At 51.1% G+C, this 17,415-nt stretch overlaps 2 protein-coding genes across 4 annotated transcripts; both read right to left on the bottom strand.

The window, feature by feature from the left end:
* Positions 1 to 3,787: 3,787 nt before the first annotated feature.
* Positions 3,788 to 14,450, bottom strand: LOC146623603 (uncharacterized). Of its 2 annotated transcripts, none has more exons than XM_085366730.1 (10): positions 14,213 to 14,450; positions 12,310 to 12,382; positions 11,826 to 11,938; positions 10,025 to 10,725; positions 8,625 to 8,933; positions 8,384 to 8,444; positions 7,368 to 7,675; positions 7,180 to 7,269; positions 6,792 to 6,930; positions 3,788 to 6,589 (listed from the first exon to the last, which is right to left on the bottom strand). In XM_085366730.1, the coding sequence occupies exons 3-10, from the start codon at positions 11,887 to 11,889 to the stop codon at positions 5,862 to 5,864; spliced, it is 2,400 nt and encodes a 799-aa protein (XP_085222856.1). In that variant the 5' UTR covers positions 11,890 to 11,938; positions 12,310 to 12,382; positions 14,213 to 14,450; the 3' UTR covers positions 3,788 to 5,861. The 2 variants fall into 2 exon arrangements, with proteins under 2 accessions (XP_085222856.1, XP_085222857.1); XM_085366731.1 differs by lacking the exon at positions 14,213 to 14,450 and adding an exon at positions 12,480 to 12,899.
* Positions 14,451 to 14,732: 282 nt separating this feature from the next.
* Positions 14,733 to 17,027, bottom strand: mrps12 (mitochondrial ribosomal protein S12). 2 transcript variants are annotated; one of them, XM_085366027.1, is made up of 3 exons: positions 16,865 to 17,027; positions 15,394 to 15,444; positions 14,733 to 15,320 (listed from the first exon to the last, which is right to left on the bottom strand). In XM_085366027.1, the coding sequence occupies exons 2-3, from the start codon at positions 15,440 to 15,442 to the stop codon at positions 14,938 to 14,940; spliced, it is 432 nt and encodes a 143-aa protein (XP_085222153.1). In that variant the 5' UTR covers positions 15,443 to 15,444; positions 16,865 to 17,027; the 3' UTR covers positions 14,733 to 14,937. The 2 variants fall into 2 exon arrangements, with proteins under 2 accessions (XP_085222153.1, XP_085222154.1); XM_085366028.1 differs by having other exon boundaries at positions 16,891 to 17,027.
* Positions 17,028 to 17,415: the final 388 nt, after the last annotated feature.

Raw genomic sequence — 17,415 nt, 5'->3', positions numbered from 1 at the left:
AATAAAATAACATATGATAAAATAACGTGTTAAATGGGTGGAAATCCCTAGATCAATGTTTATATTAACACTCACGCATTGACTCTGTCGGCTATGTTTTGCCATGCATGCTCACTTTCTTTTGCAGCTGTGGCTGTGTTACTTTTTTCCGCGGAATTTGCATGTTATCGGCATATGCTGCCATCAGAATTTCGGCCTCAAGCGCTGTAAGATACATTGACCGCGCCTTCTTTCCCTCCGTCTCCATGGTGACTCGCTTAATCTGTGCTCCGCTTATCAGGGCTTTATGTATCCTCGTCCGCGCGCTTCACTAGGGGTTGACGCAACTCCGCGTTGATTGAACTAATTGTTATCAGCCTTTCTGAAACCGAATATTCCGAGTTGGACAGTTCGGGGTTACTCAACCCTGAGTATCGTTTTTCACTCTGAGTTTTCTAAACCGGCTTCCTGAAACAGGGCCCAGGTCCAGGTACTCTCGCCACAAAGGGGCAAACCGTACCTAGACCCAGGAGATGTAACCCTTTTCCCTGAAGTGGAGACAAGCAGACCGCCCCCTTATCTCCATTAGCAGGTAGGCCCCGCATCCCAGACCCCAATCTGACGGCCAGCACCTCCTCCCAGCCCCGACGGTTAACAGAGAACAGGGGTGAGTGAAGACACTGATATGTAGTGTTGCTGCGTGCTGTTCTAAAGTGCATTTAAAACACAGGAGCGCATGGTCAATGCTCCCTCTAAGCTGCGCGCGTGCGCAATTGCGCACTGCTGGCACGTCTCTGCGCACAAAAAAATCCAACCTGAATTGAAACTTAAACTTTAACAATCCTGTTCTGCAGTGTGAGTCAGTGACTGGCTGCTCCCGTATGGGATTAGAACGATGCCACCTCATCCCAAAGTCCAGCCAATGATGCGATTCACATTCGTATATACGCAGCCAATCAACGTCGCTGACAGGCTCTGACAGCGTCCTTATGTGCGACACCGGTGTTTTAGCAAAGCGGCTGATGTGGAGTGAAGCCACGTTAATGACAACGTGCACAACCATTGGAGATGTGAACAGGACAGACGGAACAACTGACGGACAAAGTGAGGACTTTATACCAGTTTGTAAATTGTGTTGATCGGCCACGTAAAACCAGAGTTATGATAAAATATCTGCAATGTTTGTTTTTCTTCCTGAATACTGTCGTTGTTTATATTTACTGCAGGAAGAAACGGTAAAAACTGCGTTTGATAAGGAAAACGCTACAAAGCCTGTGAACAAAGACAAACCTCCTCCCAGCCTTTAATGCTGTAATTTGATTATTTTAATAAACATGTAACTTGGATGATTCGATGCTGGCGTGACCACAGTGCACGTCTGCTGTCGCTCACAGTGGTCCGAGTGTCCGCTCAGGGAGTTTGTGTGTTCAGACACGTGAAACATTACAGGGAACGTTGGTCACGGTGCTTCCTGCCAGAGAGCAGCATGGCTCCTCCCCAAACCCTCAGTGTCTATACGTGTTTCAAATTGAGAGGTGGGCACCGGCGCCAGAGGTGGGTTTGAATACACAGACCATCCTCTGGATGCCGTGTAGCGTGCCCAGCCCCAAGACCCTATATGTAGGTGTTATGTGAGAGCGTGAGTAATGTGGATGTCTAGGTTGCGGAATAAAATTGAGGCACAGGCGTCCAGAAGGGGACAGAGGGGGAGTGCCCCACCCTAGTGACACACCTGCACCCCAAGCCCTGCATGTGTGTGGGTGTGGTGGAGCGGGAAGAGGGAGGCACCTGAGGATGGGGAGGGAAGAAAGGAAGGGGAAGTGGCCCCTCCCCGGGGCCAGCTGCCCCGCTGACCCCAGTAGGCACCCCCGCTCCCTGGAGTCCACCAAGGCCAGGGGGCCCAGGCCCATCCGGAGCCCATCTGGGGCACCCGGCAGCGGCACCGCCCAGCCCCACATAACCCCGGGCAGCCCCACCCGACCCCATTGCAGAGAAAACTGCACCCGACCCATCATCCAATCATCTCTCAGACTACACAAGACAATAAACACCCAGGTTGAGCTCATTCTCCACCTCTCCCCCACCAGCAGTGAGCTCCTGGAGAGAGGAGACCTCCTGCAAAGATGTTGCTTATCATTTTTAATATGTACAAAAATAAAATCAAGACGATGAATTTGAATTAAGAACTCAAAGTCCAAGACGTCAAAAATCTGTTAAATAAGGATACAAAAACAAAGGATATATATCCATTTCTGTTAAATACAACTGATGGAATTTGCAAAGCAAACTAATCTGCGTTGTGTTATTAATAATCTTTAATGTTCGAATAATCTTCACTACCCGGGTCGCCACCGTCACAGACACACTCTGACATGATCGGCTCGATTGTGCCACATGTGCTTCTGTACTGTGAGCTGCCCCCTTTTCAAAGATGTTCAACAATGTCTTCAATAATAATTATAAAAACAAAATTGATCTGGGACACACAGCATCTTCCCCCTGGGCCAGCGCACTTTTGGGCCGATGAGCCGGGCTGCAGGCCCAATTACCAGCCCACAGGGTTGGCCTGGAATATCCAATCAGAGTCCTTAATGACACAGGCCCCTCCCCTAGTTGCTGTTCCAGCTTGTAGAAAAAAATTATTGTGGAAGAAGTTGAAGAAAAGGTGAAGCTAGAAACAATAAAAAGAAATTAAAAGTAGATGCAGCACCGTGTCGAGTTAACCACGTTAGCTGCTGTTAGCTCCTGCACTGTGAACTGTAGTAACAGGCAGTAACCAGGCCTCCACAAGCTGTGGTGACGTGAGGAAGAGACACAGGAAGTGAAATTAACATGGTAAGTAAATAGATGGGGGACATAATTAAGAGAGAACTAAATAAATATGACTTCAGGAAAAACCCAGTGAACTAAAAATATGCAGAACATCTCCAGATGTGTTGACGCGAGCAGCCTGAAGGCCGTGCTGCAGGTGTCTGACACCTGGAGGCGTCAGTGAGGCTCTGTGAGCAGGTGTTTGGCTTCTTCCAAGCTCACAGCAACAGACACGAGCCAGCGCCTGATGAACAGGAGCCGAGTCAGCAGGATCAGCAGAGCTTTTACTCTGGAAGAGCTTCAGTGGTATTTGTTTGTTTGTGTCTCACTGCCATGAATGATCTATGTTCGTGACATCACTAGATGACCAAAACACATCAGGAGTGGAACAGACCACGCCTCGTCCTAGAATCGTTCGGCGGCGCTTTCACGCGTCGGAGCGTTTAAAGAGCTGAGAGCGGCTTCTTCACGCTGAGCTGTCCTGTTTTGGTGCTTTGGAGCAATCCTGGCCTCCTACTGCTTTGCTACAGAATCGTTTAATTCCGGTGCCATCCAGTGGTACCAGGCCTCTTGGCAAATGCCCAATCTGGTGAAGCTCTCTCTGATGGACCCCCACAGTCCAAAACGGCACGCCAAAAAGAAAAAAAAACAGTGCTTACACATTAAACCCACCCCAACCGGTCGCAGCAGATGGCCCCGCCCCTCCCTGAGGCTGGGCGGTTTCTTCCTGTTCAAAGGGAGTTTTTCCTTCCCAGGTGCTTCGTACTGTAGAGTGAAAACTCTGCATCAGCAGAAACAACCACCAACAATCATATGACCCCCTGTGAGCAGCACTTTGGCGACAGTGGGAAGGAAAAACTCCTTTTTAACAGGAAGAAACCTCCAGCAGAACCAGGCTCAGGGAGGGGCGGGGCCATCTGCTGCAGCCGGTTGGGGTGAGCGAAGATGTAGCTAAGAATCAGAGGTGGTGCTCTGCACACCACCGAACAGCCCAGAGACGGCGGTCGTTTACCCCATAAATGCATTTGATATGTAAATAATAAAATGCACGAACAGTTTGTGAAGGTCTCAGTTTAATGTTTCAGATTATAAACTCTCTCCATGCTGGGACACCTCAGATTCCTGTCTGCTTCCCACAGACTGAACATGGAAACATTTAAACACAGGAAATATCTACAACTCGTGGGAAAATCCCTCATGGGGAAGTGAAAGGTTTGTTGGACGTGACGTAGAAACTCTCACAGGTATTCTCACCTGGCGGAGATTTCAGTTTCATTCATGGACATAATGGTAAATGGCCTGTATTTGTATGACGCTTTACTAGTCCGTAAGGACCCCAAAGCGCTTTACACTATACACAATCATCCACCCATCCACACACTGGTGATGGCAGCTACATTGTAGCCACAGCCGCCCTGGGGCGCACTGACAGAGGCGAGGCTGCCGGACACTGGCGCCACCGGGCCCTCTGACCACCACCAGTAGGCAACGGGTGAAGTGTCTTGCCCAAGGACACAACGACCGAGTCTGTCCGAGCCGGGGCTCGAACCGGCAACCTTCCAATTACAAGGCGAACTCCCAACTCTTGAGCCACGATCGCCACATAATCCCACTCATTTAAGCTCCCTGTTACACGTTGTTGTATTTAACTTGAGCTGCTGTAACAAGAGAAGATAAATCATACCCAGCAGCCACTTTATTAGCTACACCTTGCCAGTACAGGACTGGACCCTGTTTCTTCTTCCCAGCATCGACGAGGTTCTGGAAGCATTCCTCAGAGACTCTCTGTGTTGACGTGACACCATCACAGACTTACTGCAGAGCTGTGGACCGCATCCATGACATGTGGTGACTGTGGAGGCGTTTGGAGGACGGTGAACTTGTCACGGACGTGCCAAGAAACCATCACGCCCTCCCGACAGAGAGATCCTGGATGTTGTGGCAGATATTCTGTAGCTCATCTGCTTCAGGGTGTGATGTGCTCAGAGGCGCTCTTCTGCATACCTTTGTTATAATAAGTTATATAAGTTTGGTCATTCTCCTCTGATCTGGGGCACCACCCGAGCAGTTTCTTCCAGAGATCTGTACTCTGTAAACTCAGCAGCTGTACCTAATAAAGTGGGCAGTGAGTGTAGATATAAAACTTCATAGAGTTCATAGAGGCGTACTGCCACCTGCTGGTAGAAAAATATCAGTCGTGTGACGGGAATATTTCTGTTGTTGACATAATTCCACAGATCTTTCCTCAGGATGCGATGAAGCGTTGAAGCGTTCAGCACTCGTCTTTTAGTGTTTCCTGGTTGTAGTGGAGGAATCTGTGGTTCTGCAGGAACACGCAGCTGCTCGAGCTCCGGAAACAAACTCAGGTTCAGGTGAGCTCAGAGGCTTTAAAGACGTGGTGACTTTAAAAGTGTACAAACTGGTCCAGGGACAGTTTTTTAGTTCAGACTCTACAACAGCACGAAGGCCTCTGTGTAGCTGACCTTTGACCTTCGTGTATCAGCTGTTTCACCTCTATAGAAATGAAATCAGAACCAGGGCTGCTGATATGTAGCACCAAATATTCAACGAGCACTAAAAGTTTGAAAAACCCTTCGTGACCACGCCTCTCGTTTGAAACACGTGACCTCCAAATGAGAAGCTGTCGGCAAAGTTCAGGGGTCACATCCAGACACGCGTCTGTGGTTCAGGCACCAAAAGCACTTTGGTTAAAGGGTCAGTGTGGTCCAATCAGCCGGCCGGATCGTGGACCGGTGGCTCGTTTGGAGGCAGAGATTCGTTCTGTTACTTGGGATGCTGTTAGCCTAGCTTAGCATACAGGCTGAAGGCTCATGCTTCTTCCTGTTTCTTCACTGCGTCCACGACAGGAATGTAATGACAGCTGCAACAGGAAGTGAGCTGAGGCGGGGCTAACAGCATCTCAGAACCTTTCCTTTAACGCAGATTTAACTGAGCGCGTCCTCTGAAGTCCTTCTAATATCTGAGGCTGAACTCACACTGGTTTCACTGGTTACTCGCTGACTTTTGTCCACACTGGTTTTCCCAGCACGGGCCTCCCTCTCTCACCGCTTTCAGAGACTCTCATTGGTCGAGGAGGTCCCGGCCTCCCTCAGCCCGGCTGGCTGCAGCTCGTGCTTCTTCATGTGCTTCCTGAAGACTCGGGCTCCGCTCAGGTTCTTCTGGCAGATGTCGCAGAAGTACGGCCGAGCCTCCGAGTGCACGTCCACGTGGTAGGTGAGCTCGAGGGCGCGGCTGAAGCTCTTGCTGCACAGCGGGCACTGGTAGCGGACGCCCGAGTGCGTCAGCTGGTGCTCTTTGAGCGAGCTGCGCTGCTTGAAGGTCTTGGGACAGATGGGGCACTGATACGGCCGGGCGTCGGTGTGCAGACGCTGGTGCCGGCGCAGCGCGCTGGAGAAGGTGAAGCTCTTGCTGCAGATGCTGCAGGTGTAGGGTCTCTCTCCCGTGTGGATCCTCTGGTGCTCTGTCATGTGCACGTGCTGGATGAAGCTCTTCCTGCAGGTGGGGCACTGAAAGGGACGCTCGCCCGAGTGGATCCGCAGGTGCTTCTGCAGCGCCGACGCTTTGAAACAGTCGCGCCCGCAGACGGGGCAGCAGTGCCGTGATTTCCCATCAGCCCCACTGTCGGCCTGTGGATTCAAGGGTCCGCGAGGACTTGTGGGCCCATCGCAATCTAAGGATCCATCAGGGTGTAAAGGTACATCAGGAACTGTGGGCCCGTCAGGGTCTGTGGATCCGTCAGGGTCTGTGGGCCCGTCAGGGTCTGTGGGCCCGTCAGGGTCTGTCAGAGACATCAGAGAGAACTCAGAGGAACACCGACTGCTGCTGAGGAGAGTGCCTGCAGGCTTTATGAGGGCAGTCAGCGTTTCAGGGTCAAACATGCAGCCATCCAATCATCATTTAGAAAAAAACCAAACTGCCGCTGCCCTCACAGAGCCAGTCGGGAACAATCAATAACTAATTAGTTAAAGATGAAGACTCACTGCCGCGCGCTGGCCTCCAGTCCTCTTCCTCACCATCAGAGTTTATCAGCCCGCTCACGTCTGGCTCTTTATGCTCCTCGCTGTTGGGGCGGGGTTTGTTAACAGAGGGCTCAACTCCGGTGAAAACATCTACGGAGGTCTGTAGAAGTAGACAAAGACAGGAGGAAATCAAACTACAGTTAAATGTTAGCGTGATTATGTCTCCAGATAAATGGAAGTAATTTAAAATCAGTGTGACGTGATGTGAATGGCGAGCACGCGGGTTCACACAGAGGACCGGAGCGTCTGTCGGTGAGGCCTTACATTTACAGCTGCTGCGTTCTGTGCTGACCTCGTTCTGCACCTCAGACCTGCACACAGGTTCACCTGAGACCAGCTGTTTTCTTACCTGCTCATTCATGCCTTCATCCACCTCCTCCTTCTTCTTCATCCCCAGCTCCACCTTCCCGCCCTCGATCTTCATGTCGAACCAGAACACCTGAAAGATGCACAAAATCTGATCTGAGTGCAGTTTCTATCTCCCGCCTTCAGTCAAACGCACGCTCAGATGAAAGAGGTTTGAAGTCTGGGCGTCACCTTGTCGGCGGGGTCGGCGATGAGCCCGTCCCTGATGTGGGTCCTCATGTGCTGGCGCAGCAGGCAGGGCTTCAGGAAGCTCCGGGGGCAGATGCTGCAGGCGTGCGGCTTGTCGGCCATGTGGGTCTTCCTGTGCACTCGCAGGGTGGCCGCGCTGCTGAGGATCTTCGCGCATACCGGGCAGCGGTGCGGCTTCTCCGAGTCGTGGACCTTGGCGTGCTCCAAGAGAGCCGACATCCCCGGGAAGCTCCTCCCACAGCTGAGGCAGCTGTGGGAGGAGCTTCCCTTCGGAGTATCGGTGCTCCCGTCTGAGGACGAACAGGAAGAGGGAGTGAAGGACGTGCGTAACTCAGCTGTTCATGTCACCTGGTGCCGTATCGTTAAAGCTCGCTTCAGTGTAAACCTGAGCTCCACGGTTCCTTCAGCCTGTTCCCACCCACACAGATTTACCCACTGCCACAGCCCACCCGAGTGACGCTGACCAGTGTGAGAGGAACTTGTTCCACTTTCTAAAACACAACAATAAGCTCAGTCACTTTAAATGTCACATCCTTTTTCTTATTTTGGTCCCTGATGCAGAATTATTCACAATCACCGGACCTGACAACCCTCTGCAAACGTCCTCCACAGCTGTTCAGACCTCACTGCTCTCTCCAAACATCACTCAGTTCATGCCGCACTAAATTCACTCACACAGCTCAGTCTCGATCTCACCACACTGCCTAACGCCCGAGTCCTCGCCAGCTAATCTGCTGTAGGACACGCAGGAGCACGCCAACATCCAACAGCAGCACACCGGCGCCGAGGAAAGGTGTTAGCTGAGATGTGACGGATGTTCAGGGATAACGTTTACACTCTGGAGTCATTCAGGAGAAAAAGCCTCCGTGGATTCTCACAGACTAAAAGGACGGACAGCTAAACTGTGGAGAACATAACGTGTGGCATGAAATGAAAAGCTGCTTTGCCGCAGCGCGAACGGGCCGACCCGTCTGAAACGAGGAGCTGGAGTTTCTCACCGGTCGCCGAGTCTGCGTTCCCGTTCTCCACTTTCATCCCGCTGAGCGATTCACCCGTTTTCTGGAACAGAGCGCAGATCTGAGGTCAGTTTACCTGCATCAGCTGTGAGCAGATTATGAAGCTAACCTGCGGCTCCTACATTTCAAACACGTCCTCCATTGAGGACGTCAAATAATCCTCTTACATTCTGCACTTATTTCCAATTTCTGCATGTTTCTGAAGTCGAGGCTGACTGCTCACCGGCTGGTCTGAAGGCTGTGATTGGTCGTCAGCGGCGGCGGTGCTGCACTCTTCCCTGCCGTGGATCTCCTGATGCTTCCTCAGCACTCTGAGCACAGAGAAGCGCTTCATGCAGACGTCGCACTGGTACGGCCTCTCTCCGGTGTGAGAGCGCATGTGCTCCTTCAGCCGCGACGCTCGGCCGAACTCTCGGCCGCAGACGCCACAGGTGAACTGCTGCGCCCTCTGGTGGAGCTGCCGGTGCTGCAGCAGCTTCTCCACAGACAAGAAGTCCTTCTGACACAGGAAGCAGTGAAGATTCATCTCCCCCTGAGTTTCAGACAGACGGAGAACAACCTGAAGCTTCAACTTTTAGCTCAAACCAACTCACAGCAGCAGCTTTACATCTTTACAAGGAGGAAGACAGAACCAGGCTCGGGAAGAGAAAGCAGAGAATAAACAGAGGTAATGCTGATAGTGTCTGTCTGAGTGCAGACGAGACACCCGATATCTCGCCCTCTGTGGCGACACGTTGTGTCTTAAAATAAAGACCTGAGAATCGAATCGCAGACTCGGGGGTCAGAAGGGCGTCGACTACGATAATGAGTCCGACCTGGAGTTGAAGAGACAAAATGATCCCTGAGAGGAACCAGGAGAGCAGAGGGGACCCTGTCCCAGCGCTCTGCTGTCAGGTTAACACCTGGTGTTCAACATCTGGTTCTCCAGCTGTGGGGGGACACGTTACTGTTCGACTTCACTGGGAATTGTCTGATGTTTCCTCAGAGAACGTCAGTCTTCCTTCTCTCTCCCCAACCAATCACAGCAGATGGCCCCGCCCCTCCCTGAGCCTGATTCTGTCCGAGGTTTCTTCCTGTTAAAAGGGAGTTTTTCCTTCCCACTGTCGCCAAAGTGCTGCTCATAGGGGTCATATGACTGTTGGGTTTTCTCTGTATGTATTGTTGTAGGGTCTACTGTACAATATAAAGAACCTTTGGAGCTTTAAAACTGAATTGGATCGCTGTGAGCTCCACCTCCAAACAGAACTTCGGACTTGGTGTTTCTCCTGTTATCCGTCCGAGTCCTGAATTCTGCTTGACTGGTCCAAATGAATTCCCGCCTCTTTTCCCAGGATTTCAGTGTGAAGTTGGAGGAGGTCAGGGCAAAGCGTGACACTAAGTGAAACTAAGTGAATTTAAGCTTCAGTTCGTTGAGCATGAACCTGATTTTATTGCTTATGACAGACAGAAACTGCGAGGAGCGGCGCGTGAGCCAGAAACAGCCAATCACAGCGAGCCTCTCGCCTACTTTAAGTCACGACACAAAAGGAAAATGTGACACTTCTAAGGAAACTGTTCACACAGACCAATCCCTCCTTTCACACTCTTCCAGCAGTCATGTGACCACACCTGTGTAACACTCACCTCTCCGTCGACACCTTCGACTTTGACCACCTGGATCTGCTCGGCGTGCTTCTGCAGGTGTTTCCTCAGCAGACCCGGCCTGTTGAAGCTCTTGCCGCACAGCGAGCAGGGGTGCGGCTGCTGCCCCGTGTGCAGCCTCACGTGATCCCTGAAGGACGACGCCATGGAGAAAACCTTCTCGCAGACGGAGCAGGAGTACAGGTTCTGTCCCGTGTGGGTTTTCTGGTGGTCGACGAGCCCCGTCCTGGAGGCGAAGCTCTTGGGGCACAGCGAGCAGAGGAACGGCCTTTCTCCAGTGTGAGTGCGCTCGTGCTGGACGAGGTGGCGCCGCTGGACGAATCCTCTCCCGCACACCGAGCAGCAGTGGGGTTTCTCTGCGGCGTGGCCGAGCCGGTGACGCCGCAGGCAGCTGAGCTGGGCGTAGCTGACACCGCAGTCGGGGCAGGAATACGGCTTCTCTCCGGTGTGAACCCGCTGGTGGACCGCCACGTTTATCTTCTTTGTGAAGCGTTTGCTGCACAGCGAGCAGCTGTACGGCTTCTCGCCCGTGTGGGCGGTCATGTGATCGACCAGGCGGGAGGGACGCGAAAACTCCCGGCCGCATACCGAGCACCGGTGGCGGCGCTTTGACCGGTGAGCGCTGTCTGAAGCCGGTTCATCTGGTACAGAGAGACTCTGCACACCTGGATCGAGCCCCGCCCCTGCAGGACACAAACACATAAATGATCATTAAAATCACGTTTTATTTTATTATTTTTATTTATTTATTTTTTGATGTTGGAGTGTTTATTTTTAAAATCTAACCTTTGACTGTTGAATGAAATGTGAAGATAGTAATGGGTGAGGACAGTGATGAGACCACTGGGATTATCTTAGCATGGATACTTTATACTTATAAAGTAATTATATTAGCACATTTTCCCCAGTGTGTAGAAGAGATAAGCAATGCCTAGTGCTGAAGGTTACAGTCCCGCTGTTCTTTCCCCAACATAACCACTCAGACTGGCCATAATCATTCTCATTTCATATGGCGCAGTCCCAGGCAGTGCCATGTAATTGTACTCGCAAAGAGCCGTGTAATATTATGCACACCCTAGAAAGAATGTATCAGAAGAATATTACACATGCTTTTAAAATGTCCTTTTACAGTAATGACACTGACATTGCTGTGGCAGTTGAAGGGCACACAGTGGGGTTGCATAATCTGCAAACTGGGAGGAATAAAAAAATGTATAAAGATATATTTTAAAGTTTTGTGGGATCAACTTAGCATTTCAAATCCCCATTAAATGAACATAGACTAGTCAGGTGGACACAATGTCTTGCATATTTTTCTATTTGCTATAGAAAAGTAGTAGCTCAATTTTGTTTCCTATTTTCTTTTTTTTTCTTTTTTTGCCTGTCCCGTTTGGCTCTTTTGCATCAGAATTGTTGTCTAAAGGCAAAGAAAGATGCCCAACGGATTTACTTTACCAAACTGACCATCCCAGCCTTGCCGTAATGGTCTATTTGATTCACCTTTTATTGTTTATTTTATTTTCACTTACTGAATGCGGGACAGACTTGACTGGGGGAAAGAAGGGGAGAAAGAGAAATCACGTTTTAAAGGATTTCAACTTTCAATATGAATCACGTGAAAACCAATCAGAAGAGCAGCGGTAGAGGAGGACGCTGGGCAGACGCTCCTCCTGCAGCCTGTTGCTGATACCTGCAGAGCTGTTGGATCCAGCCTTGGCCTGATATCAGCGCTCCCCCCGTAACTCCGCTCTGACACTAAAATAACCCAACGAGGGTCCCTAACCTTGAGCAGGGAGCTGCTGACAGTCCTCTCCTGTTTCCTCAGGCTCCTCCTTCACTCCATTCATCTCCTCATGCTCTCCTCCTCCTCAGTGTTGATGCGTCTCCTTCAGGCTTCTGAAATAATAATAATAATAATAATTGCATTTATATAGCGCTTTTCGAGACCCTCAAAGCGCTTTACAATCCCACTGTTCACTCACTCTCACATTCACACACTGGTGGAGGCAGCTACAGCTGCAGCCACAGCTGCCCTGGGACAGACTGACAGAGGCTGCCATATCGCACCATCGGCCCCTCTGGCCAACACCAGTAGGCGGTAGGTGAAGAGTCTTGCCCAAGGACACAAGGACCAGGACAGAGAGAGCTGGGGATTGAACCAGCGACCTTCCGGTCCCTGAACCACATTCGCTCCGACCAATAAACAATTGTTCACAAGCTTCCTGCTCACAATGAAAGCACCACAGAGTGTTAGTGTGCAGACGTACCTGAAGCCTGGTTGGTTTCCTCTGAGATGAGCCGCATGAAGCCGCCGTCGCCCGGCTGGAGTGAATCCTCACACTGAGACAGAAGCAAACATTAATCAACCTTAAACGTTCGTCAGCGTCTGCGACACCACTCTGTCCTGATGACACACCGATGAGCCAGCGTGGCTCACCATCATCAGGAGTCTTCTCTCATTCCTCTGTCCTCGTGACCTGAAAAGAAGCCTCGGCGCTCCACGCTGACGGATGTTTCACTGATCGGTCGCTTTGAATCAGCTAGATCGATACACCGCAGCCCCGCCTCCTCTCCATTTGCACACAGCATCACTCAGCTTAACTTCATCATCCTCCGGACCTCTCCACGTATCACTGGACGCCTCCTCCCCACAGACCACTACCCTACTGGGGGCCACTTCTCCAACAGAAGGGAAACAAGGAGAATTTAACCTTTATCTGTTCAAATCATGGTCAGTATGTGCGAGGTGGTCAGGAGGTCCAAAAGTGAGTCTGCAGCCATCTGTGAGACATGGTGGAGGCTCTGTCCTGGTTTCAGCTGCATGTCAGCCAGCGTTGGAGAGCTTTGATCAAACTGATCAAGTATGATCATCAGAGTTTGATCCACCATGCAGGAACATCTAGAAACATCTGATTGGCAGCACCTGCCAACGCAGTGAAAGCACATCTGGATAGAAACACATGCAGTGGATCGCCACAGGCAGTTTTAGACTCAGATCAATTGTGGGATTAAGTACTGAACAGTCGTGAGCAACGTGATGCTGCCGCACAGTCGACGGCAAAACGACACGGGAAGCCGAGCTCGACTCCGCGGGTACCGCATGCTGCGCTCTGTTGGTCACAGGGAGCTGAGATAAAGAAACACATCGGTGCGTTTGTAAGAACACTGTTATTATAACGTTACAGGACACTGTGCCAGCGCTACAGGACGAAAGAGACTGAACAGAAAATGTGAATGTACCTTTAAGCTTCATGCTATTAAAAAGTCACTTTATAACAAAATAAATACAAACCAACAAAAATATCTTTCATACAAAAAGTAAACTTTGTTCAAATGTGTATTGTCCACATGAACAGTATGTTTGAAATCCATTTGTACGTTTTATTTTTAAATGTTCAATTAATTTTGTTTGTGCTCCAAATAAATTAGAAATTGCCCTCTTCTCTTGTTCTGTGCCCCACCTGAGCCCCAGGTGTGGGACCGTCACTGTGGAACACCATAAGTCATGGATGGGCCTCCCCAGAGCCCGGACCCCTGAAGCAGTGTGGGATCATCCTGACAGGGAACAGAACAACCGGCAGAAACATCCAAAGCAGCAGGCTGGAGAGCTGCTGGAGGAAGCTGCCCGAGTGGTTCAGTGTTTGCACATATTTCACGTTTTCATCACAGAACATAAAGAAATGAGAGGTGGCTCAAGACTTTTGCACAGCGCTGTGTGTCTTTGTCTGCTCTCACTGTCTGTTTCTTCTTCCTTTACCGCACGGTGAGCATTAAAGTGTGTGTTCGGAGCTTCCTGATCACACAGACAGCAGCTCGGAGCTCACGCTGATGGTTTTTGGTGCTTTAACTCGGAGCATCAAACGGACAGCCAGCTAGCCCATCAGCTAGCCTAGGAGCTAGCCCGCTATGTTAACGTAAAGCGTTCAGAGAGAAGCCCGGAGCTTCAAACACACTCGTCCGTACAGAATGGGCAAAGAAACGCCCGAAAAAGGATCTAAACCCGACGGTGTTACAGGAGCATCCCTGACAGCAGAGCGGCTGATGCTTAGCTGTGAGTGCGGCTAGCGCATGCTAACGCTAATTAGCTGTGATGGAGGCGGAGCGCCGGTTTAAAGGCTTCACAGCCGCCTTTGGCGAGCTAACCTGCAGGTGTACGGATGGAGCTCTCACCTGTCTGTCAGCAGCACTCACACCGACTCCAGGAGAACTGAAAACCGGAGAATGTTTTTAAAAAAATGAAGAGCCAGACAGCAGGTGAGTCCCAACTGAACCCAACAGTGCTGCCGCCGCTGGCCGGAAGGTGAACTACAACAACACTGCAGCGAGAGGCGGGCGTCCGCGTGCGCTCACGCACACTTGAGGTGACACAAAAGGAGCCAGATGTTTCCATCTACGTCATCATACTTCACCTCAGCCTCACCAACATCTGCAGCAGCTTCACAGTCACCTGTGAACTCTGCGGGTGAGACTGCAACAACCTGGAGGTTACTCACCTGGAACTCATGGACAGGTTATCACACAGGTCAAGCCAAGGCCTTTATTTTATTCTTCCTCCCACATGAAGGCAAACTGAATATTTGAGCTTATTCATCTCTTCATCAAATATGCAACACGGCGGCGAGGCTGCCTCTGTGAAAGGCGGCGCTGCCTGTTTTTTAGGGACTTCCCTCTGAAATGTGACCTCGACACGTCCTGTAAACAAACACCAACTCAAACTGAAGTGACGACAACAACAACAGTGTGGGGTTTTTTTTTAGGATGAACAGGAAGTGTCTTTAATTCTGGACACTGACAGCAGATCATCACAAACATGGAGCTGAGTGAAGCTCAGGACCGTCGCCGCCGCTGGCAGGAGGTCACCACACACACCTTGCACCCCTCCCCCCACAGTCAGTCTACTGCTTCTTCTTCACCACGTGAGCGCAGTCATATTTGCCCCGCACCACGGTGAGTTTGACCCCGGGCAAGTCCTGTGTCCGACCCCCCTGCACAAGCACCACGTTGTGCTCCTGCAGGTTGTGCCCCTCCCCGGGAATGAACACCACCGCCTCCTTCCCGTTGGACAGCCGCACGCGGGCGCACTTCCTGTTGGCGGAGTTGGGCTTCTTGGGCTTTCGGATCATCGTCTTCAGGATGACCGCCTTCAGCTGGGGGCGGCCAAACGTGGCTCCAACGGCTTTGGGAGGGACTTTGGGCTTCCCTTGGCGATGCATCTGGTTGAGCGTGGCCATGGTCCTGGACAGGAGGGGGGCGGTCCATGCAGAGGCGTGCTGGGACGCTGCAGAGGGAGGGGTTTATGGTTAAACACTGAAATAAAGTCGGCGCTTGTTCACCTGATGTCTGACACACACCTTGAATCAGCGACGTCAGTGCCGGTCTCAGACTCCACAGAGACGCCATTCCTGAAACATCAGACGAGAACAACTGTCAGGAGACCGTCAACCATCAGCTGACACGCCCACATCAAACACTATTATACTGTTATACTATACTGAAACATTATTTCAGGTTGGTATTTTGGGCTGGGTCACCTGACCCCTCAGCGGGTTGCATCTTTTAACGTCAGCTCCGCCCAAACTTTTCATCAGCACTTTAAAATCAAACGTTTGCGACGCGTTTGGGACGACTCGTCACAGGACTCTGGCATTTATTCAGGAAACAGAGCGGTCCTCGTCTTTGTCCGTCAGACGAGCGTCGGCGCAAAGCTCGGCTTGTGTCTCGTGTTATAAATCAAACAGCTCACTGACAGCTGGACTCGCTCATCGGCTGTGAAACTTTACTTCCTCCCTGCGAGGTCAGTTTGGCTGTTATTACACGTCAGCACCTGTAACAGTACAAAAACATAAATCTGCAGCTGTTAGACTGCACGTGAAACACGTTGTGTATAAAGGCTCATTTGCATCATAGAGCCCTGCTCTCTAGAACTGACTGTGTGTGAAGCTGGATTTAAGAAATAGTGCTTTATAAAGTTTTTAACAGCATGTTTACAGCCATCTCGTTTCAGTACAGGTGGTGTTGGTTGGTCACAGCTACAACAGTTTCTCTAACTGACCTCAGGTCAGCAGGAAGTGTGTGCCAAGAACAGCACCACAGTAACTAGAAGCATCCTCAGCTCTGAGATCTGATCTGGGCACAAAGACCAGCAGCTGGTGGCCGACAGGTGTGTCCGGGTTCTGGTGGCGTACTCGGAGAACAAGCCGCTGAGAGCTTTGAGCTGATGGAAACCATTTTAAAAGGTGACTGTGCAGGACTGGGAGCCAGTGACGTGTTACCATAATCTAACCTGCTCGATATGAAACATGAATTCATCTGATTACAAAGAAGCTGAAAAGAAACTAAAAGGTTCGTCTTGGCAGCAGGACACGAGCTTTCCGTGGCTTCTCTAGAATTACTGCAGATTAAACCTTTGTTTTTACGCGCGAGCACGCAGCAGCTCTCGGTGGGTCCTCGTGCACGCGTCAGCGTTTAACGTCTGTTAAACTCACGAGAACTGAACGCGTGCAGTTGTTCCACTAAACCTGGGGTGGGCAACTCCAGGCTCGGGGCCGGTGTCCTTGAACCAACACAGCTGATTTAAAGGCTAAATTAGCTCCTGCAGTTCTCCAGAGGTTCTCCTAATCATGTGGTTCAGGTGTGTTGACCCAGGGTGCGATCTAAAACCTGCAGGACACCGGCCCTCGGGGCCTGGAGTTGCCCACCCCTGCACTAAACTCCTGTGGAAGGAGCACACCTGTGCACGCGCTGATGTTTATACGTAGACAGCGTGGCTAACGCTTAACATCGGCTAGCTTCAGGACACACGCGCACACACACAGGGGTTACCGGAAGTTTGCTCGCTCCACGCACACCTGCTGAGAGTCCCGGACAAACAGCCTCCGCGCCGGCGGAAGGAATCGGAACTCTGACCGGTCAAAGTATTGACGGCATTCCAGTGAAATCTATCAAGGACGTCGCGGCACGAGCACCACGACCTCTCAACAACCCGGAAATCCTTCCGCTGTCAGTGCGGCCTCCACTGGCGCATTACTGCCCCCTGCAGGACGAAATATGGCCTGCATTTGTATAGCGCTTTACTCGGTCCCTAAGGACCCCAAAGCGCTTTACACTACATCCACCCATTCACACACACAGTCACACACTGGCAATGGCAGCTACATTGTAGCCACAGCTGCCCTGGGGCGCACTGACAGAGGCGCCCCAGGACCAGCGGACGGGGTCACTTCGCGTTTCTCCTGATTTCTTCTTCTTCCTCCTGCCGTCCATCCATGAACCTCCTGAGCTCCTCTTCTCCTCCCTCCTCCGCACATGCTCAGACCTTCACAGCAGGCCTCACCTCGGTCTTTAAACCTTCCTTTTCACTCGTGCCGCTCTCC

The sequence above is a fragment of the Diplotaxodon limnothrissa genome, linkage group LG11 (genome assembly GCF_057381915.1).
Source record: "Diplotaxodon limnothrissa isolate DT_005_m linkage group LG11, D_limnothrissa_male_GT1.1, whole genome shotgun sequence".
In the NCBI taxonomy this organism is placed as follows: Eukaryota; Metazoa; Chordata; class Actinopteri; order Cichliformes; family Cichlidae; genus Diplotaxodon; species Diplotaxodon limnothrissa.
This window is presented reverse-complemented; position numbering and strand designations above follow the sequence as displayed.

Coding starts and splice junctions, on each gene's coding strand:
- LOC146623603 (XM_085366730.1), bottom strand. CDS start 11,889: ATGAATGGAGTGAAGGAGGAGCCTGAGGAAACAGGAGAGGACTGTCAG. Junction 8,445..8,624: donor CACAGCCTTCAGACCAGCCG/GTGAGCAGTCAG, acceptor GCTCTGTTCCAG/AAAACGGGTGAATCGCTCAG. Junction 7,270..7,367: donor TCGCCGACCCCGCCGACAAG/GTGACGCCCAGA, acceptor TGCATCTTTCAG/GTGTTCTGGTTCGACATGAA.
- mrps12 (XM_085366027.1), bottom strand. CDS start 15,442: ATGGCGTCTCTGTGGAGTCTGAGACCGGCACTGACGTCGCTGATTCAA. Junction 15,321..15,393: donor ACTGACGTCGCTGATTCAAG/GTGTGTGTCAGA, acceptor CTCCCTCTGCAG/CGTCCCAGCACGCCTCTGCA.